The sequence below is a fragment of the Girardinichthys multiradiatus genome, chromosome 3, assembly GCF_021462225.1.
Source record: "Girardinichthys multiradiatus isolate DD_20200921_A chromosome 3, DD_fGirMul_XY1, whole genome shotgun sequence".
Classification (NCBI taxonomy): Eukaryota; Metazoa; Chordata; class Actinopteri; order Cyprinodontiformes; family Goodeidae; genus Girardinichthys; species Girardinichthys multiradiatus.
The window spans coordinates 9,210,650-9,225,582 of record NC_061796.1 but is presented as its reverse complement, the minus strand read 5'-3'; the positions used below and the strand labels follow the sequence as shown (position 1 = coordinate 9,225,582).

Here is a 14,933-nt window from a genome sequence, read left to right as displayed (position 1 = left end):
TTTTAGACCACAATAATTTATTAGTATAGTGTAGGGCCTCCTTTTGCGGCAAATACAGCGTCAATTCGTCTTGAGAATGACATATACAAGTCCTTCTCAAAATATTAGCATATTGTGATAAAGTTCATTATTTTCCATAATGTCATGATGAAAATTTAACATTCATATATTTTAGATTCATTGCACACTAACTGAAATATTTCAGGTCTTTTATTGTCTTAATACGGATGATTTTAGCATACAGCTCATGAAAACCCAAAATTTCTATCTCACAAAATTAGCATATCATTAAAAGGGTCTCTAAACGAGCTATGAACCTAATCATCTGAATCAACGAGTTAACTCTAAACACCTGCAAAAGATTCCTGAGGCCTTTAAAACTCCCAGCCTGGTTCATCACTCAAAACCCCAATCATGGGTAAGACTGCCGACCTGACTGCTGTCCAGAAGGCCACTATTGACACCCTCAAGCAAGAGGGTAAGACACAGAAAGAAATTTCTGAACGAATAGGCTGTTCCCAGAGTGCTGTATCAAGGCACCTCAGTGGGAAGTCTGTGGGAAGGAAAAAGTGTGGCAGAAAACGCTGCACAACGAGAAGAGGTGACCGGACCCTGAGGAAGATTGTGGAGAAGGGCCGATTCCAGACCTTGGGGGACCTGCGGAAGCAGTGGACTGAGTCTAGGAGTAGAAACATCCAGAACCACCGTGCACAAGCGTGTGCAGGAAATGGGCTACAGGTGCCGCATTCCCCAGGTCAAGCCACTTTTGAACCAGAAACAGCGGCAGAAGCGCCTGACCTGGGCTACAGAGAAGCAGCACTGGACTGTTGCTCAGTGGTCCAAAGTACTTTTTTCGGATGAAAGCAAATTCTGCATGTGTTTCGGAAATCAAGGTGCCAGAGTCTGGAGGAAGACTGGGGAGAAGGAAATGCCAAAATGCCAGAAGTCCAGTGTCAAGTACCCACAGTCAGTGATGGTCTGGGGTGCCGTGTCAGCTGCTGGTGTTGGTCCACTGTGTTTTATCAAGGGCAGGGTCAATGCAGCAAGCTATCAGGAGATTTTGGAGCACTTCATGCTTCCATCTGCTGAAAAGCTTTATGGAGATGAAGATTTCATTTTTCAGCACAACCTGGCACCTGCTCACAGTGCCAAAACCACTGGTAAATGGTTTACTGACCATGGTATCACTGTGCTCAATTAGCCTGCCAACTCTCCTGACCTGAACCCCATAGAGAATCTGTGGGATATTGTGAAGAGAACGTTGAGAGACTCAAGACCCAACACTCTGGATGAGCTAAAGGCCGCTATTGAAGCATCCTGGGCCTCCATAAGACCTCAGCAGTGCCACAAGCTGATTGCCTCCATGCCACGCCGCATTGAAGCAGTCATTTCTGCAAAAGGATTCCCGACCAAGTATTGAGTGCATAACTGTACATGATTATTTGAAGGTTGACGTTTTTTGTATTAAAAACACTTTTCTTTTATTGGTCGGATGAAATATGCTAATTTTGTGAGATAGGAATTGTGGGTTTTCATGAGCTGTATGCCAAAATCATCCGTATTAAGACAATAAAAGACCTGAAATATTTCAGTTAGTGTGCAATGAATCTAAAATATATGAATGTTAAATTTTCATTATTACATTATGGAAAATAATGAACTTTATCACAATATGCTAATATTTTGAGAATGACATATACAAGTCCTGCACAGTGGTCAGAGGGATTTTAAGCCATTCTTCTTGCAGGATAGTGGCCAGGTCACTACGTGATACTGGTGGAGGAAAACGTTTCCTGACTCGTTCCTCCAAAACACCCCAAAGTGGCTCAATAATATTTAGATCTGGTGACTGTGCAGGCCATGGGAGATGTTCAACTTCAGTTTCAAGTTCATCAAACTAATCTTTCACCAGTCTTGCTGTGTGTATTGGTGCATTGTCATCCTGATACACGGCACCGCCTTCAGGATACATTGTTTGAACCATTGGAGGCACATGATCCTCAAGAATGGTTCGGTAGTCCTTGGCAGTGATGCGCCCATCTAGCACAAGTATTGGGCCAAGGGAATGCCATGATATAGCAGCCCAAACATCACTGATCCACCCCCATGCTTCACTCTGGGCATGCAACAGTCTGGGTGGTACGCTTCTTTGGGGCTTCTCCACACCGTAAATCTCCAGGATGTGGGGAAAACAGTAAAGGTGGACTCATCAGAGAACAATACATGTTTCACATTGTCCACAGCCCAAGATTTGTGCTCCTTGCACCACTGAAACCAACGTTTGGCATTGGCATGAGTGACCAAAGGTTTGGCTATAGCAGCCCGGCCGTGTATATTGACCCTGTGGAGCTCCCGACGGACAGTTCTGGTGCAATTTTAATTCTGCCATGATTTGGGCAGCTGTGGTTTTATGTTTTTTGGATACAATCCGGGTTAGCACCCGAACATCCCTTTCAGACAGCTTCCTCTTGCGTCCACAGTTAATCCTGTTGGATGTGGTTCGTCCTTCTTGGTGGTATGCTGACATTACCCTGGATACTGTGGCTCTTGATACATCACAAAGACTTGCTGTCTTGGTCACAGATGCGCCAGCAAGACGTGCACCAACAATTTGTCCTCTTTTGAACTCTGGTATGTCACCCATAATTTTGTGTGCATTTCAATATTTTGAGCAAAATTGTGCTCTTACCCTGCTAATTGAACCATCACACTCTGCTCTTACTGGTGCAATGTGCAATTAATGAAGACTGGCTACCAGGCTGGTCCAATTTAGCCATGAAACCTCCCACACTAAAATGACAGGTGTTTCAGTTTCATTGTCCAACCCCTGTATATCTATATCTATATATCTATATAGATATATAGTATTTAATATATGATATATATTAAATCAATAAACATGACAACTACTGTTGAATGTTTGTTTAGTTTAAGATATGTCTTTAGATATTCTTTAGAATAGGATTCAGTAACTTTTTTCACTAATTTTGCACATAAACAGAGGAATGGAATTAATATTAGTGACTGTGTTTACTGTTCTTTATTCACAACATTGTCACTTTAAAACCTCACATTTTATTGTTTTATTAAAATGAGTGAGAAATGGTTTTTCTCGTATCTACTTTGACTGATCCAGTAAAAATATGGCCAATATTATTATCATTTCTAAATTAAAGCCTCATAAACATAGGGAAATTACCTACATCAGCATTTTTTTTATAAAACAAAGCTGTCCAGGATGATTTTTGTCTCATATATTAGTTGAGAAAATATATCAATGCTTAAGAATTAAAAGCACAGTTAAATTAGATTTTTTTTTTTTTTGTTTGAGGGAAAAAACATGCTTTAAATATATCTGGGTCGTGACAAATATGAAAGAAATAAAAGGGCTAGGAAAAGCAACAAAAAAAGCAAAAAATTCACTTGCATTAAAAAAAACAAAGAGAAAATATAGAGATCTAAAAAAATAAATAATTAAATAAAATTAGTGGATTAAAATAAAAATATATACATTTATATTATTATATTTATTATTATTATTATTAATTGAATAATTGGTCAAATAATATAATTATATTATATAATATTTTATATTATTTGACCAATTATTGAATACATCTCTACTTTTTGTTATTTTGTTGCATTTAATGCCGCACTAATATTTATTTCTAGCTACTTTTTGGTGATTTATTTATTTTTGCAAGTATTCTTAACTATGGCAGGATTGGTCCTCCATACATTCCTACTCTGCAGTACTTGCATCCATCATGCAACAGCAACTTTTTTAAACACATTGCTTCCAAAATCACATTTACAGAAAACAGTACTTGGTCTTATATTTTAGCTCTGGGTGTATGTTATTTATCTGTCAATGCTTATTAATAGGATTAAAATATAGAAATATAATTTAAAGATGAAGCATTCATGAGCAACATGAACCTCGTCACCTTACTAACTTGGTGTAAAATGTAACGTTAACCGCATATATTCACGGTTTCTAATAACACTCGTCGAATGTAGTGTCACAATCACATTAAACATGTTAACTATTTCGTAAATATCATCATTCCTAGCTGCGGTTTTTACTGCCCCGTCTGTTTTTCGTTATTTTGACACCGACACGCACTGATTATTAGAGTACCTTGTGCGTGGATAAAGACACAAATTAGAAACAGCTGTGCTAAAAAATGACATAACTGCTGATACTTTCTGCTAGGAAACATCAGCTAACAGTTAGCTCCACTAGCATCACCAGGCTAACTACTACCCACGTGTCTGTATTTCTTTGCAAACACGCATCTTACATGACCATCGATGTACCTCACCTGGGTTGCAATGTCTTTATTAGGTCAGGGAAAGTCAAGTCCCGACGAAAACGTTGTTTAAAATGAAAAAGTTACGATGATTTACACAACAAAAACAGATATCACAACTCAAGAACAGCCATAACTGTAAGTGTACAGCAAGCAACGAGGGACAAACGGGACAAAAGCTTTTTTGGTATACGTAATGGGAACTGTTCTTCTTGTGTTTTATGGCGGAATAGAAAGAAAACATAAACTACATTCTCTAATAATTTTGTATTTTTCAAAAACAAGATTGGACCTTTTAATTCATTTAGGCCTACATTAAAAATATTTTAATTTTTGAATTTGATTTGATTTTATCCATTGTTTCTCTAAACTGTCGCCTTTCAGTTTAATATTGAGCCTTTATTTTACCAATCCATCCAAAACCAAATATATCTGTTTTACTGTGTTCCCAACAGTCCTGTAAGACTCTTTTGACCGGATGTGACTGTTCATGACCTTTAACATTTACTCAAAATACTAACATTTAAGTCTTGTAATTCGTAGAGGCATTTCTCCCATTTCAACTCGTAGCGCTGCAACGGGTGATGTTCTGAATGCTCCACAACAATATCTTAGAGCCTTTGATTGTTCTATATCGAGTTTCAAATTGGTGTCTGCTGCTCCCATATAAGTAATACTGCCATAGTATAGTTGACTGCATAAGAGACTGATAAATATTTGATAATGATGCTCTGCTTGCACCTCGTTCCCTTGAAACTCCTTTATTGGACCATGCTTCGACTTCATCAATTGCCTTGTGCGTTTTCTCCTTACAGAATTCTAGGTTACGTAATGGGATGGGAATGACTACAGGCAGAGATTTTACCCATCCTGGAATAGTAAAAAATATGATTATCTTAGTCTGAATCAGTATAGAAAAATATCTATTTCCAGACTATTTCCTGACCCATTGTTCGTAAATTATTCATTTGTCCGTCCGTTCATCACTTTTCTTTTTTCTTTTTTTTTTCTTTTTTTTGTCTCGGTCCGATTTCTGTAGTAATATCATGAGTTAATTCATAAAGAAATGTTGTATTCACACTTATACAAAATTTGCAAAAATAAATAAATCCCCATCATTTTCAATTTTGAGCCTAGAAAAATATTAAATTGACATGAAAATGTGTTTAAACCCTGTGCCGTCATATCAAGAATACTTCAACTATACTTCACACACATCAGTCTATACAAACAATATCAATTGCAAATACGATTAAAAGCATACAACAACAAAACATAAAACATATCCAAAAACATAACATTGTTGTAATTGTGGTACACATGGTTACTTGTTCCAGTGTTACAAGAATTAAGTGCACATTATATTATTTAGTGCAGGTACATGTATCAGATTTTGGAGTCAATTAGTTGACTAATAAATGCCGATGTTTACTTTCTAAAATTTCTCAAAGTACATGTATGGGAGGCTTAAGACAAACCCGTGGCTTGCACTGGAAATTCCTTCAGGTTTTTCCAGTCTTTTCTGCAGGTGGACCAGACTAAGGCACTATAAATAGTGTCTAAAAAAAGGGCAATTTTAACACAATACGTGCATGTTTACAATCTGCATGCCAACCTGTTTGCACATACATAATATAACTCTGGTCATCATTACACACACACTAAAACGTTTCGGAACGAGTACCAAGTAACAGTAGGAGACTGCTGGTTTTTGAACTTGACATTGGACAATGTTAAGGAGTGTTGCCATCCCCAGATCAAAGTTTGGACAGAGATAAATTAAGTTTAATACCCACAAAGAAGCTCTCAACATTTGGAGAAGTTTCTGATAATGCAATGATCAAGTAGTGGCTGTTGATCTTTAATAACTCCGGTGTTGGGCTGCATATTCCCGGAAAAGTACCTTATACAACAGTTTTAGAACCTTCGGCATAGATCCTCTTGGTATAACATAGGTATACCTCGTACATTTCTCACTTCATTTACTATATAACATAATGAAACATGTATGTTTATATTCCTTGGATTCAGCACTATTTCAACACCTTATACTTGTACAAAATCTAAGCAACAGCAACAATTTACTCGCAAGTGTGACACATACTGTAACTTAAAAAAATTTAATATTCTTCCAATACTTTGATTCACCAGTATGCAAACAACGCTTAAATAACACAAACCAAATAATTATTTGCTTATATTGCTTTATTTTTTTTCTTCCATTGCAAATTTCCAGAGTACAAAAAAAGCATCAAATTACCCCCCTCTCCCGACCCACCTGCCCGCAAACAACTCAAAATTCCCCACTTTACGTAGAAAACAGAACTCAATAACACACATCAAAAACATCCAATTAGTTTACTTAACATTCAACAGCACTGTCACTCATGCATTCAAACTGAAAAATACCTGCCAACTACTTTTCTCTGTGGTTAGTGAAACCAAGCAATGATATTGTAATTTTCACCATCAGATTTTTCCTACTTAATAATTAATTTGACACATAATCTTTGCAGAATATTTATGTGTAAGTATGTATTTGGTAAAGGCTTAAGAACAGTCGTAGAACAGCCAGAAATTCATTTGGTGTGGACTTCAGCTGCGATAATAATCATAATTATTTCTGCAATATCTAATCATAAATCAGAAGCATACAACAGAAAAACAAGCTGCAGTTGTAAGTCACCGATAGTTGTACAAAACACTATCCTTTAGCAGTGCTTTTAAAATCTTAACATTTCTTATGAAATCTATTGAAAAGTGCAGAATTTCCAAACACAAGGTTCCCGTCACGAACATAGTTGGTGGCCTGAAATGAATGCAGAATTAGGTTACCTACACCAATAGAGTGTGGTGTAGAGGTTCAAGAATCAAACTGGGAAAGGACATTTTCTGAATACATTAAAAAAAATAAAAAATACATGATATAAATATAAGGGATTGGGAATGAAGCTAATGTTGGCAAATCAGCTCTTTTTTTCCAGCCAGTTCAGATAATGGATTTTCTAGAAAAATTAAGATCGAGGGTTAACCTCAGAGTCAACTGATCTTGGCACTCTGTAATAAGTGAAAACTGCATTTTCTTTCTCCCTGATATTAAAAACTGTAAGACACAGGGTTCTAAGTTTTCTGTTTCAAAATTCTTAACTTTTCAAGACTCAAATTTCTGATGTTTTTTCTGCAATTTCTATTGTAAATTTGAAAATGATCTACAAATCCATTTCAATAAGTCTTTTTTGTTTTTGCCCATCAAATGTGCACCCTGTTGACTTCAGTTTAAAATAGGATGTCATGAATCTGATGTAAAAGCATTGGTATTTTCAGTCTTAACATTTCAGGTTGGAAAACCTCACTGCTGATTTATACGACCTCTACACCAAATGGGGAATTCAAATATCCTCACACACTATGGCATAGACCTCTATGCTCTACTACTATAGTCTAACATTTAGTGAGAGGTAGCCTACAGTACCTTGTGCATTGACAAAAAAGTTAGAAAACTGTACACGAATTTACACACAGCTGGCTTAATCCGACAACTCATTCATGCTTTACACTCAGTTACACATTAGTCAAGTCGAGGGGTTGGGGGTCAACAATAGCAGCAGAAGGATAATCTGAGACCGATAAAAGCCAGGCGGTTGACATTTAGGCAGCTTCTATATTTAACAAGGTTTTATTCAGAACCTCAGTTTAAGATGTTACTAGAATTTGTTGTAAATATAAAAAAATTGTGTGTCTGGAAGAAATGATCACATACTGTAGTTTCATTCAGTGCTTTTGTTCCACAGCGGATCAGTAAGTCATTTGCTTAAGTATTAAAACCTTTTAAAAATGCTAAACTATTGAACCTAAAAAAAGAAAAGGTTGCCCAGGACTGCCTCCAGACACACTGAACAGTAGCCGTAACTCCTTCAAACTCGATGTTGTTCAACACAGGGCGTAACTGTTGGGCATTAGGCGACACGCCTGATCTGAAGCAGTTTGAATCTTGAATTTACAGCGGATCAAAAAGTATAAACTGCTGATGGTTATTAGGTTTATAGATCATGTGTCCTCATAGGGCTTATACACTTAGGTACATTAGGTGCTTTTTTTTAAAAATTTTTTGCTAAGCCCCTCATGGTGGTCTGCATTTTCAAAAAACACAAAACATTCGCCTTGTATACATCATTGCACAGTTATAATTTGCAGTGTCCCACTTGATCACCGCGCGACCAACTCCGGTCAACCTGTCTTGTTTAGGAGCATTAAAGAGCACCTATTATTCACATGTGCACCACAACAGTCTGACACGCAGCTCGCAACATACACAGGTGACCCAAAACTACCCACTGACCCTTACCTTTTATAATTTCAAATGTTCTAGTCTAAAATGTTCTACATTTGCACAAAAGTGTGCCACATTTATAATAAAATAGTATTAGCCTTCAATCACACACAGTATCGTTGGTGTAGTAGAATGAAATCTATTTTTAAATTTTTTTGACGGCATTGACAAATCAGGGGTTTCATTGTGCACCCACATATAAAAATAAACCTGAAATTGTTTGCACTGAAACGAAAACCGATTGCCTGGTTCCTTTTTCCTGCATATGGACTTGTGTGATCATCCCACCATGCTAAACTCAACCGAGTCAACCAGAACTCCTTCAAATTATCTCTGTACAACGAATGACAAACGCTGCATTGTACGGAGAACCGATTCCCTTTACCTACATGTTTCTGCCATCGGAGTAAAAATATACGCAAGGGGGGGAAAAAAAAAAAAAATACACCATGAGAGCCCTCTTGTGTTTCATCTCTATCTTCTTGTAGCTGCTGCTAGCTGCACAGGAGATCATCCAGGCCAAGTGAGGGAATTTTATCAAAGTCACAGGCATCAAACAAGTCACTGATTCCCTGGTCATCTTCTAAGCCCAACAGGTAGTCGTCTTCCAGGATGGGAGGCACAAGGCTTAAGAAGGGAGCTTGGGATGAATGGTCCTGGTCTTCAGTCTGCTGGAGGAGGCTGGTGTACGGGGACGAGATGGGGGACAGCGTTGTCACGGAGACGGCTGAGGAAGATGCGGGTGGAGACAGGAAGGTGCCAGGGGATGAGGTTGTACAGCTGGAATCTGGAAAAATAAAAGACAACTGCTTTTTTAGTTCTGAGTGATGTTAGGAAAACATGACACTGAAATATTGTTAAATATTACCATGACTTATAATTAATCCACATTTTTATCATGACTATCATAATCTTCCCACCACTCCCACTGAACAATATGAAAACATAACGCCCATCCAAGGAGCTAGATAGACTGTTTTATAGGAAATCAGAGTTTTAATGCACAACCCTAGGAATACAAGTCTACAAAATATTTCAAGCAATAAACAAAGCTAAGAGTTGCATTGCATTATTATTGTATTGTTTTTGTTCAGCTATATAAAATCAGCCTGACCAACAAATGTCAACCAATCACACAATAGACTGTATTCTTGATTTAAAAAAAGGGGACGGCACTACAGCGCAATTAATTGTTCAAGCGGTTGCAGTGCCGGAGCCACTGGCTGGAGTCCAGCATGCAAACTCATTCAGAACACCCGAGTTGGACCTTCACCCCTATTATAAATGGGCTCATCTTTCCTCAGTCTTTGCCATTCTTATCATCCTGGGTCAGATTTGTTTGCCTTTGGCTTGCTTCATTTAACACTCAACATTTGCATTCAACATAGTCTCTAAGGTTGACATGACTGATTTTACTGACTTCATACACCACTGTTGGGACCCCGGCCAGGGTTACAAAATGAAAGGCCAGTACAAACCTTTCTGGAACTTTCAAAATAAATCGCATTAACCTACTTCCAGCATAGCCAGGAAAAGGGGTAACAGCGGACTTCCCGTGATGTCACTGTCCAAATAAAATCACAGCTATTGCAACAAGCTGACCTCTTCCATGCAGGTCCCCAGCGGAACTGGACGGAGGGACACAGCGCGCTAATGTCTCTTTGTGGGCAAACAGACATAACTCTTCAAACTGGATCCAAGAGTGTCATACAATCCCGCGATCATATGCACTAAATTAAGTAGGAATGAATTTCTGTTTGTTTATCCGGTATTCATTCATGAACGGAGATAATTAAGGTACAAGCGTTGCTTGACTTTTCTCTCTGAGGTCTACAGAAGCAAACTGTGCTCCAGAGAGTTCCCAGCAGAGACCCTGTCTCTACGACGCCGAGTGGAGCAGTTTTTCCGGTGTGAAGGAAGGACAACGGGACTGCATCACCGTGGTTACAGCAGTAACGTACAGTTTGGCCGGCCGACAAAACGAGCCACCCCACAGCTACGGAGGTTAGCTGCAGTTAACCCTTTGTTCGCTGTGGAAGCTTTCTTCAAACTTAGTCGCCCTGGACAACTTTCCCTCAGCACGGTTCACATAAGAGATTAGGTTTCGGCAGAGAGAAATAGTTTAGAATGAAATAATCTAAACATTTTTCATTTTATGACGTTGGTTTTGTTTGTGTTGAAACTCAGCCATCTTAGGGCTAGCAGATTATCTGTTCAGCACATGTGCTCAGTTTTGTGTTCTGTGTTTTTTAAGACAAACTTTATTTAAAGGGTGATTTTAAACACAGAAGATCGGCCATAACGTGTCGTCCATGCTTATGCATTTTAACCATTTTATTAATGGTATTTTAAAGGTATGTGTTTGATTCTGATGATGAGCTATAAGTTTTTTTTGTTAGCTTTAACTGCTAACAGCTAAGAACACGTGCTTGCCTGCTAAAGATCATTTACTCAAAAAGGTTGTTGATTTTCAATCCAGGAAATATTTCCCTAAATATTATTTTACTAAACTTGATAACTAAGTAACACAATTAAGCCCATTTCCCAAAGATTTGGTTCTTATTCAAAATAATATTTCCTTAAATATTATTTTACTATGTCTTTAACAATATTTCTTTAAATATTATTTTATTAAATAAAGGCAGCTAATTAAACACCGTTGAGAATTAGTCATCCAGAAGGTTGGTTTTATTCAGCAGATCATTCTTAAAACATTAATTTATTAAAATAATATTTTATCTGATCTTGCATTGTGAATGGTTGTCTAAACGTTTGCTGATTATTGCTTAAGCTAGTTCCAAACCTAACTTAACTTCACTTTCAGATTCTTCAAGATAATCCTTGGTTCTCAAACATAAACATTGCATGGTAATGTTGCATCACTCTTTTGGTCATGATTTTCAATCATCTTTAATCAACTTGTTTATATTGTACAAAGCCCATTAGTCTTGATTATTCTTTAATTCTGCTTGGTAGTTTAGTTGAATTGTTTTAGTATAGTGAAGTTTGTTGATTGAAATATGTTTGACTTTGAGTTGACTTATTTTTGTTAATAAATTCTTGTATTTTAAGAAATTGTGTGAATTCATTCCATGTGTGTGCAGAGTTTAAGCTGTTCAATAATGTCAGAGCTTGGCTCATCCCTTTTGATTTTGTCCTAATACCTCCGCCTTACTGGGCTGGTATTTACAGGACAACCCTTAACAGACTGAAATATTATTTGATAAAATATTAAATTATTAATATTAAATAATATATTCATATTCATAATTACAACACCAGACTTGTTCATTTTCTGCTATTTTCTGGCAAATAGTTGTTAAACATTCTTCTGTGTCCTTTCCCAATTTTTTTGCCATAACGAGTGAGGCAGGTAGTGATAAAAAGACCATTCCAACAAGAATACATCAATCTGAAGTGGTGTATTGAAGCTTGTTAGCAACTAGGTAAAATATGCATGAAGAACTTTTCGGTGCAACGGTCATCTATGCACAAAACATGGGTGAGTTTCAAGAAAGTAAACACAAGTGGAGAAGGATTTTTGTCACATCCCAATTTTTTTTTACAAGGATTATAAAACCCATTCCCATCTTGGATTTAAGGGAAAAAAAACAACCCAAAGCTGAGGGAGGAGGGCATTCTAGAATTGCGCCGCTCAAGGTGGCAGCAGGTTGGAGTAGCTCTGTTACTTTTGATTCTGATTTATTCTTTTTTGGGAACTATTCCTCTTGTGGTGGATACAGTTGATTTTTTTTGGACGACTGTCCACTCCGTTGTCAGATGTCGTGCAGCTTGGAGGATTTTTCTTAATACTTTCTATTTTTGGACATTTGTTATGATGCATTGCCATGGCAACGGGGTTGTTTCTTACAACCGGGAGCAGCTGATTAATATCTCAAAAGCTCAAATAATACTTCAGCTACAACCCCAAATCCCTGATGAGTTGAAAAGGAGACGCCATGGATGCAGAGCAGGAGCTAAGAGAAGAGAGAGAAGGAAGAAGTTCAAACCATCTTTTCCGTCGATTTTGATGGGCAATGTGAGATTGTTGGGAAACAAGTTGGATGAACTCCAAGCCCTACAAAGGACCCAGCCAGAGTACCGGGCATGCAGTATCATGTGTTTTACTGAGACATGGCTGCAGGATCATATCCCCGACTCCAGCGTCTCTCTGCCGGGCTTTTTAACCATACGAGCAGACAGAGATTTAAAGAGGAGCGGCAAATATAAAGGAGGTGGACTGGCAGTACTTGTGAACAACAGATGGTGTAATCCAGGACATGTAACTGTGAAGTGTCATCTCTGCAGTCCAGATATTGAACTGTTGGCAGTAAGTTTTTGTCCATATTATTTACCCAGAGAGTTCACCAGTGTTATTTTGGCAACAGTTTACGTTCCACCTTCCACTGTTGCTGACACTGCATGTGATGCCATCAGCTCAGTTGTTGCTAAGCTACAGACACAAAACCCCAATGCTTTTGTGGCAATTTCTGGTGATTTTAACCATGCTTCACTCTCTGCTACACTTCCAACGTTTCAACAATTTGTCAGCTGCTCTACCAGAGAAAACAAAACATTGGATTTGTTTTATGCAAATGTTAAGGACTCATACATCTCTACAGCAAGACCTCCTCTAGGCAAATCAGATCACAATCGTGTTTTTCTCTGCTCGAAATATAAGCCCCTTGTTCAGAGGCAACCTGTAATAAAGAGGACTGTGAGAAAATGGTCACAGGAAGCTGAAGAAGCTCTGCAAGGTTGCTTTGAGGCTACAGACTGGGATGCACTGTGCCAGCCACATGGAGAGGACATCAATGCCATGACTGAGTATGTAACTGACTACATAAACTTCTGTGTGGATAACATCATCCCCAGCAGAACCGTGAGATGCTTCCCCAATAACAAACCTTGGATCACCAATGACCTGAAGGACCTGCTTAACAAGAAAAAAAGAGCCTTCAGAGAGGGAGACAGAGAATTATTGAGAATTATACAGAAGCTACATAAAGTCAAGATAAGAGACAGCAAGGAGGTGTACAAGAAGAAGCTGGAGAGCAAGCTCCAGCAAAACAATATCAGAGATGTGTGGACAGGGATGAAGAAGATCACAGGCTTCAAGCAGAAGGATGATCAGACCGATGGAGGTCTGGACAGAGCCAATGAACAGAACACATTCTTCAATAGGTTCAGTTCAGAAACAAGCTTCGCATCCTCCTCTCCTGCTCACAGCCAAACAGACATTCCACTTTCCTTTGACCCACAGCTGTCCAGTAACACCTCACATTTTTTATCTTCCACCTCAGCCCTAGACCCTTCTGCTTCTACATGTTTGCCTTCAACCATATATGAAGATGCTGATGCTTCCTTTGCTTCCCCTTTTCCACCTGTGTGTCTCAAGAAGTCAGGTGAAGAGACAACTGAAGAGACTGAATAGGAATAAGGCTGCAGGTCCAGATCATGTCAGCCCTAGAGTCCTGAAGGCCTGTGCAGAGCAGCTCTGTGGGATTCTGCAGCACCTCTTCAACCTTAGCCTGGCCCAGAAGAAGGTTCCGGTGTTGTGGAAGACCTCCTGTCTTGTTCCGGTACCAAAGAAAACTCACCCATCAGTCCTCAATGACTATAGACCTGTTGTCCTGACATCTCACATCATGAAGGTCCTAGAGAGACTCCTGTTGGCCCACCTGAGTAAGCAAACAGTAAGCCATCAGGACCCCCTTCAGTTTGCTTATTGCTGTGGAGTTGGAGTTGAAGATGCCATCATACACCTGCTTCAACAAACCCACTCTCATGTGGACAAAGCCAGTAGCACTGTGAGGATCATGTTCTTTGATTTCTCCAGTGCATTTAATACAATCCAACCTGATTTGCTTTGTCAGAAACTCCAGAAGACTCAGGTGGAGGCCTCAACAATCTCTTGGATCAAAGACTACCTGACAAACAGACCACAGTTTGTGAGACTGAAGGGTTGTGAGTCTAACCAGGTAGTCAGCAGCACAGGAGCACCACAGGGGACTGTACTCTCACCATTCCTTTTCACTCCGTACACCTCAGACTTCCAGTACAAGACAGACTCCTGTCATCTGCAGAAATACTCGGATGATTCTGCAGTCGTGGGGTGGATCAGAGATGGACAAGAAGCTGAGTACAGGAAGGTGGTGGACCGCTTTGTGGCATGGTGTGGAAACAATCATCTCATTTTGAACGTGACTAAAACAAAGGAGATGATTGTAGATTTTAAGAGAAACAGGAATAAGTCAAAAACTATTTCTATCATGGGAGAAGTGGAGGTG

General features: G+C 38.7%; 2 protein-coding genes across 3 annotated transcripts in view; both read right to left on the bottom strand.

Annotated features, from left to right (window-relative positions):
- cdkal1 (CDK5 regulatory subunit associated protein 1-like 1) overlaps positions 1-4,476 on the bottom strand; it is a 281,503-nt gene extending 277,027 nt beyond the window's left edge. For both annotated transcript variants that reach the window (XM_047361870.1, XM_047361871.1), the window contains exon 1: positions 4,326-4,476. The gene's annotated coding sequence lies outside the window, so the exon portion shown is untranslated. The remainder of the gene's footprint in view (positions 1-4,325) is intronic.
- Positions 4,477-6,500: 2,024 nt separating this feature from the next.
- LOC124866374 (transcription factor E2F3-like) overlaps positions 6,501-14,933 on the bottom strand; it is a 28,117-nt gene continuing 19,684 nt past the window's right edge. The window contains exon 8 of the mRNA XM_047362128.1: positions 6,501-9,430. Coding sequence (XP_047218084.1) covers positions 9,138-9,430 — 293 coding nt within the window. The 3' untranslated portion in view covers positions 6,501-9,137. The remainder of the gene's footprint in view (positions 9,431-14,933) is intronic.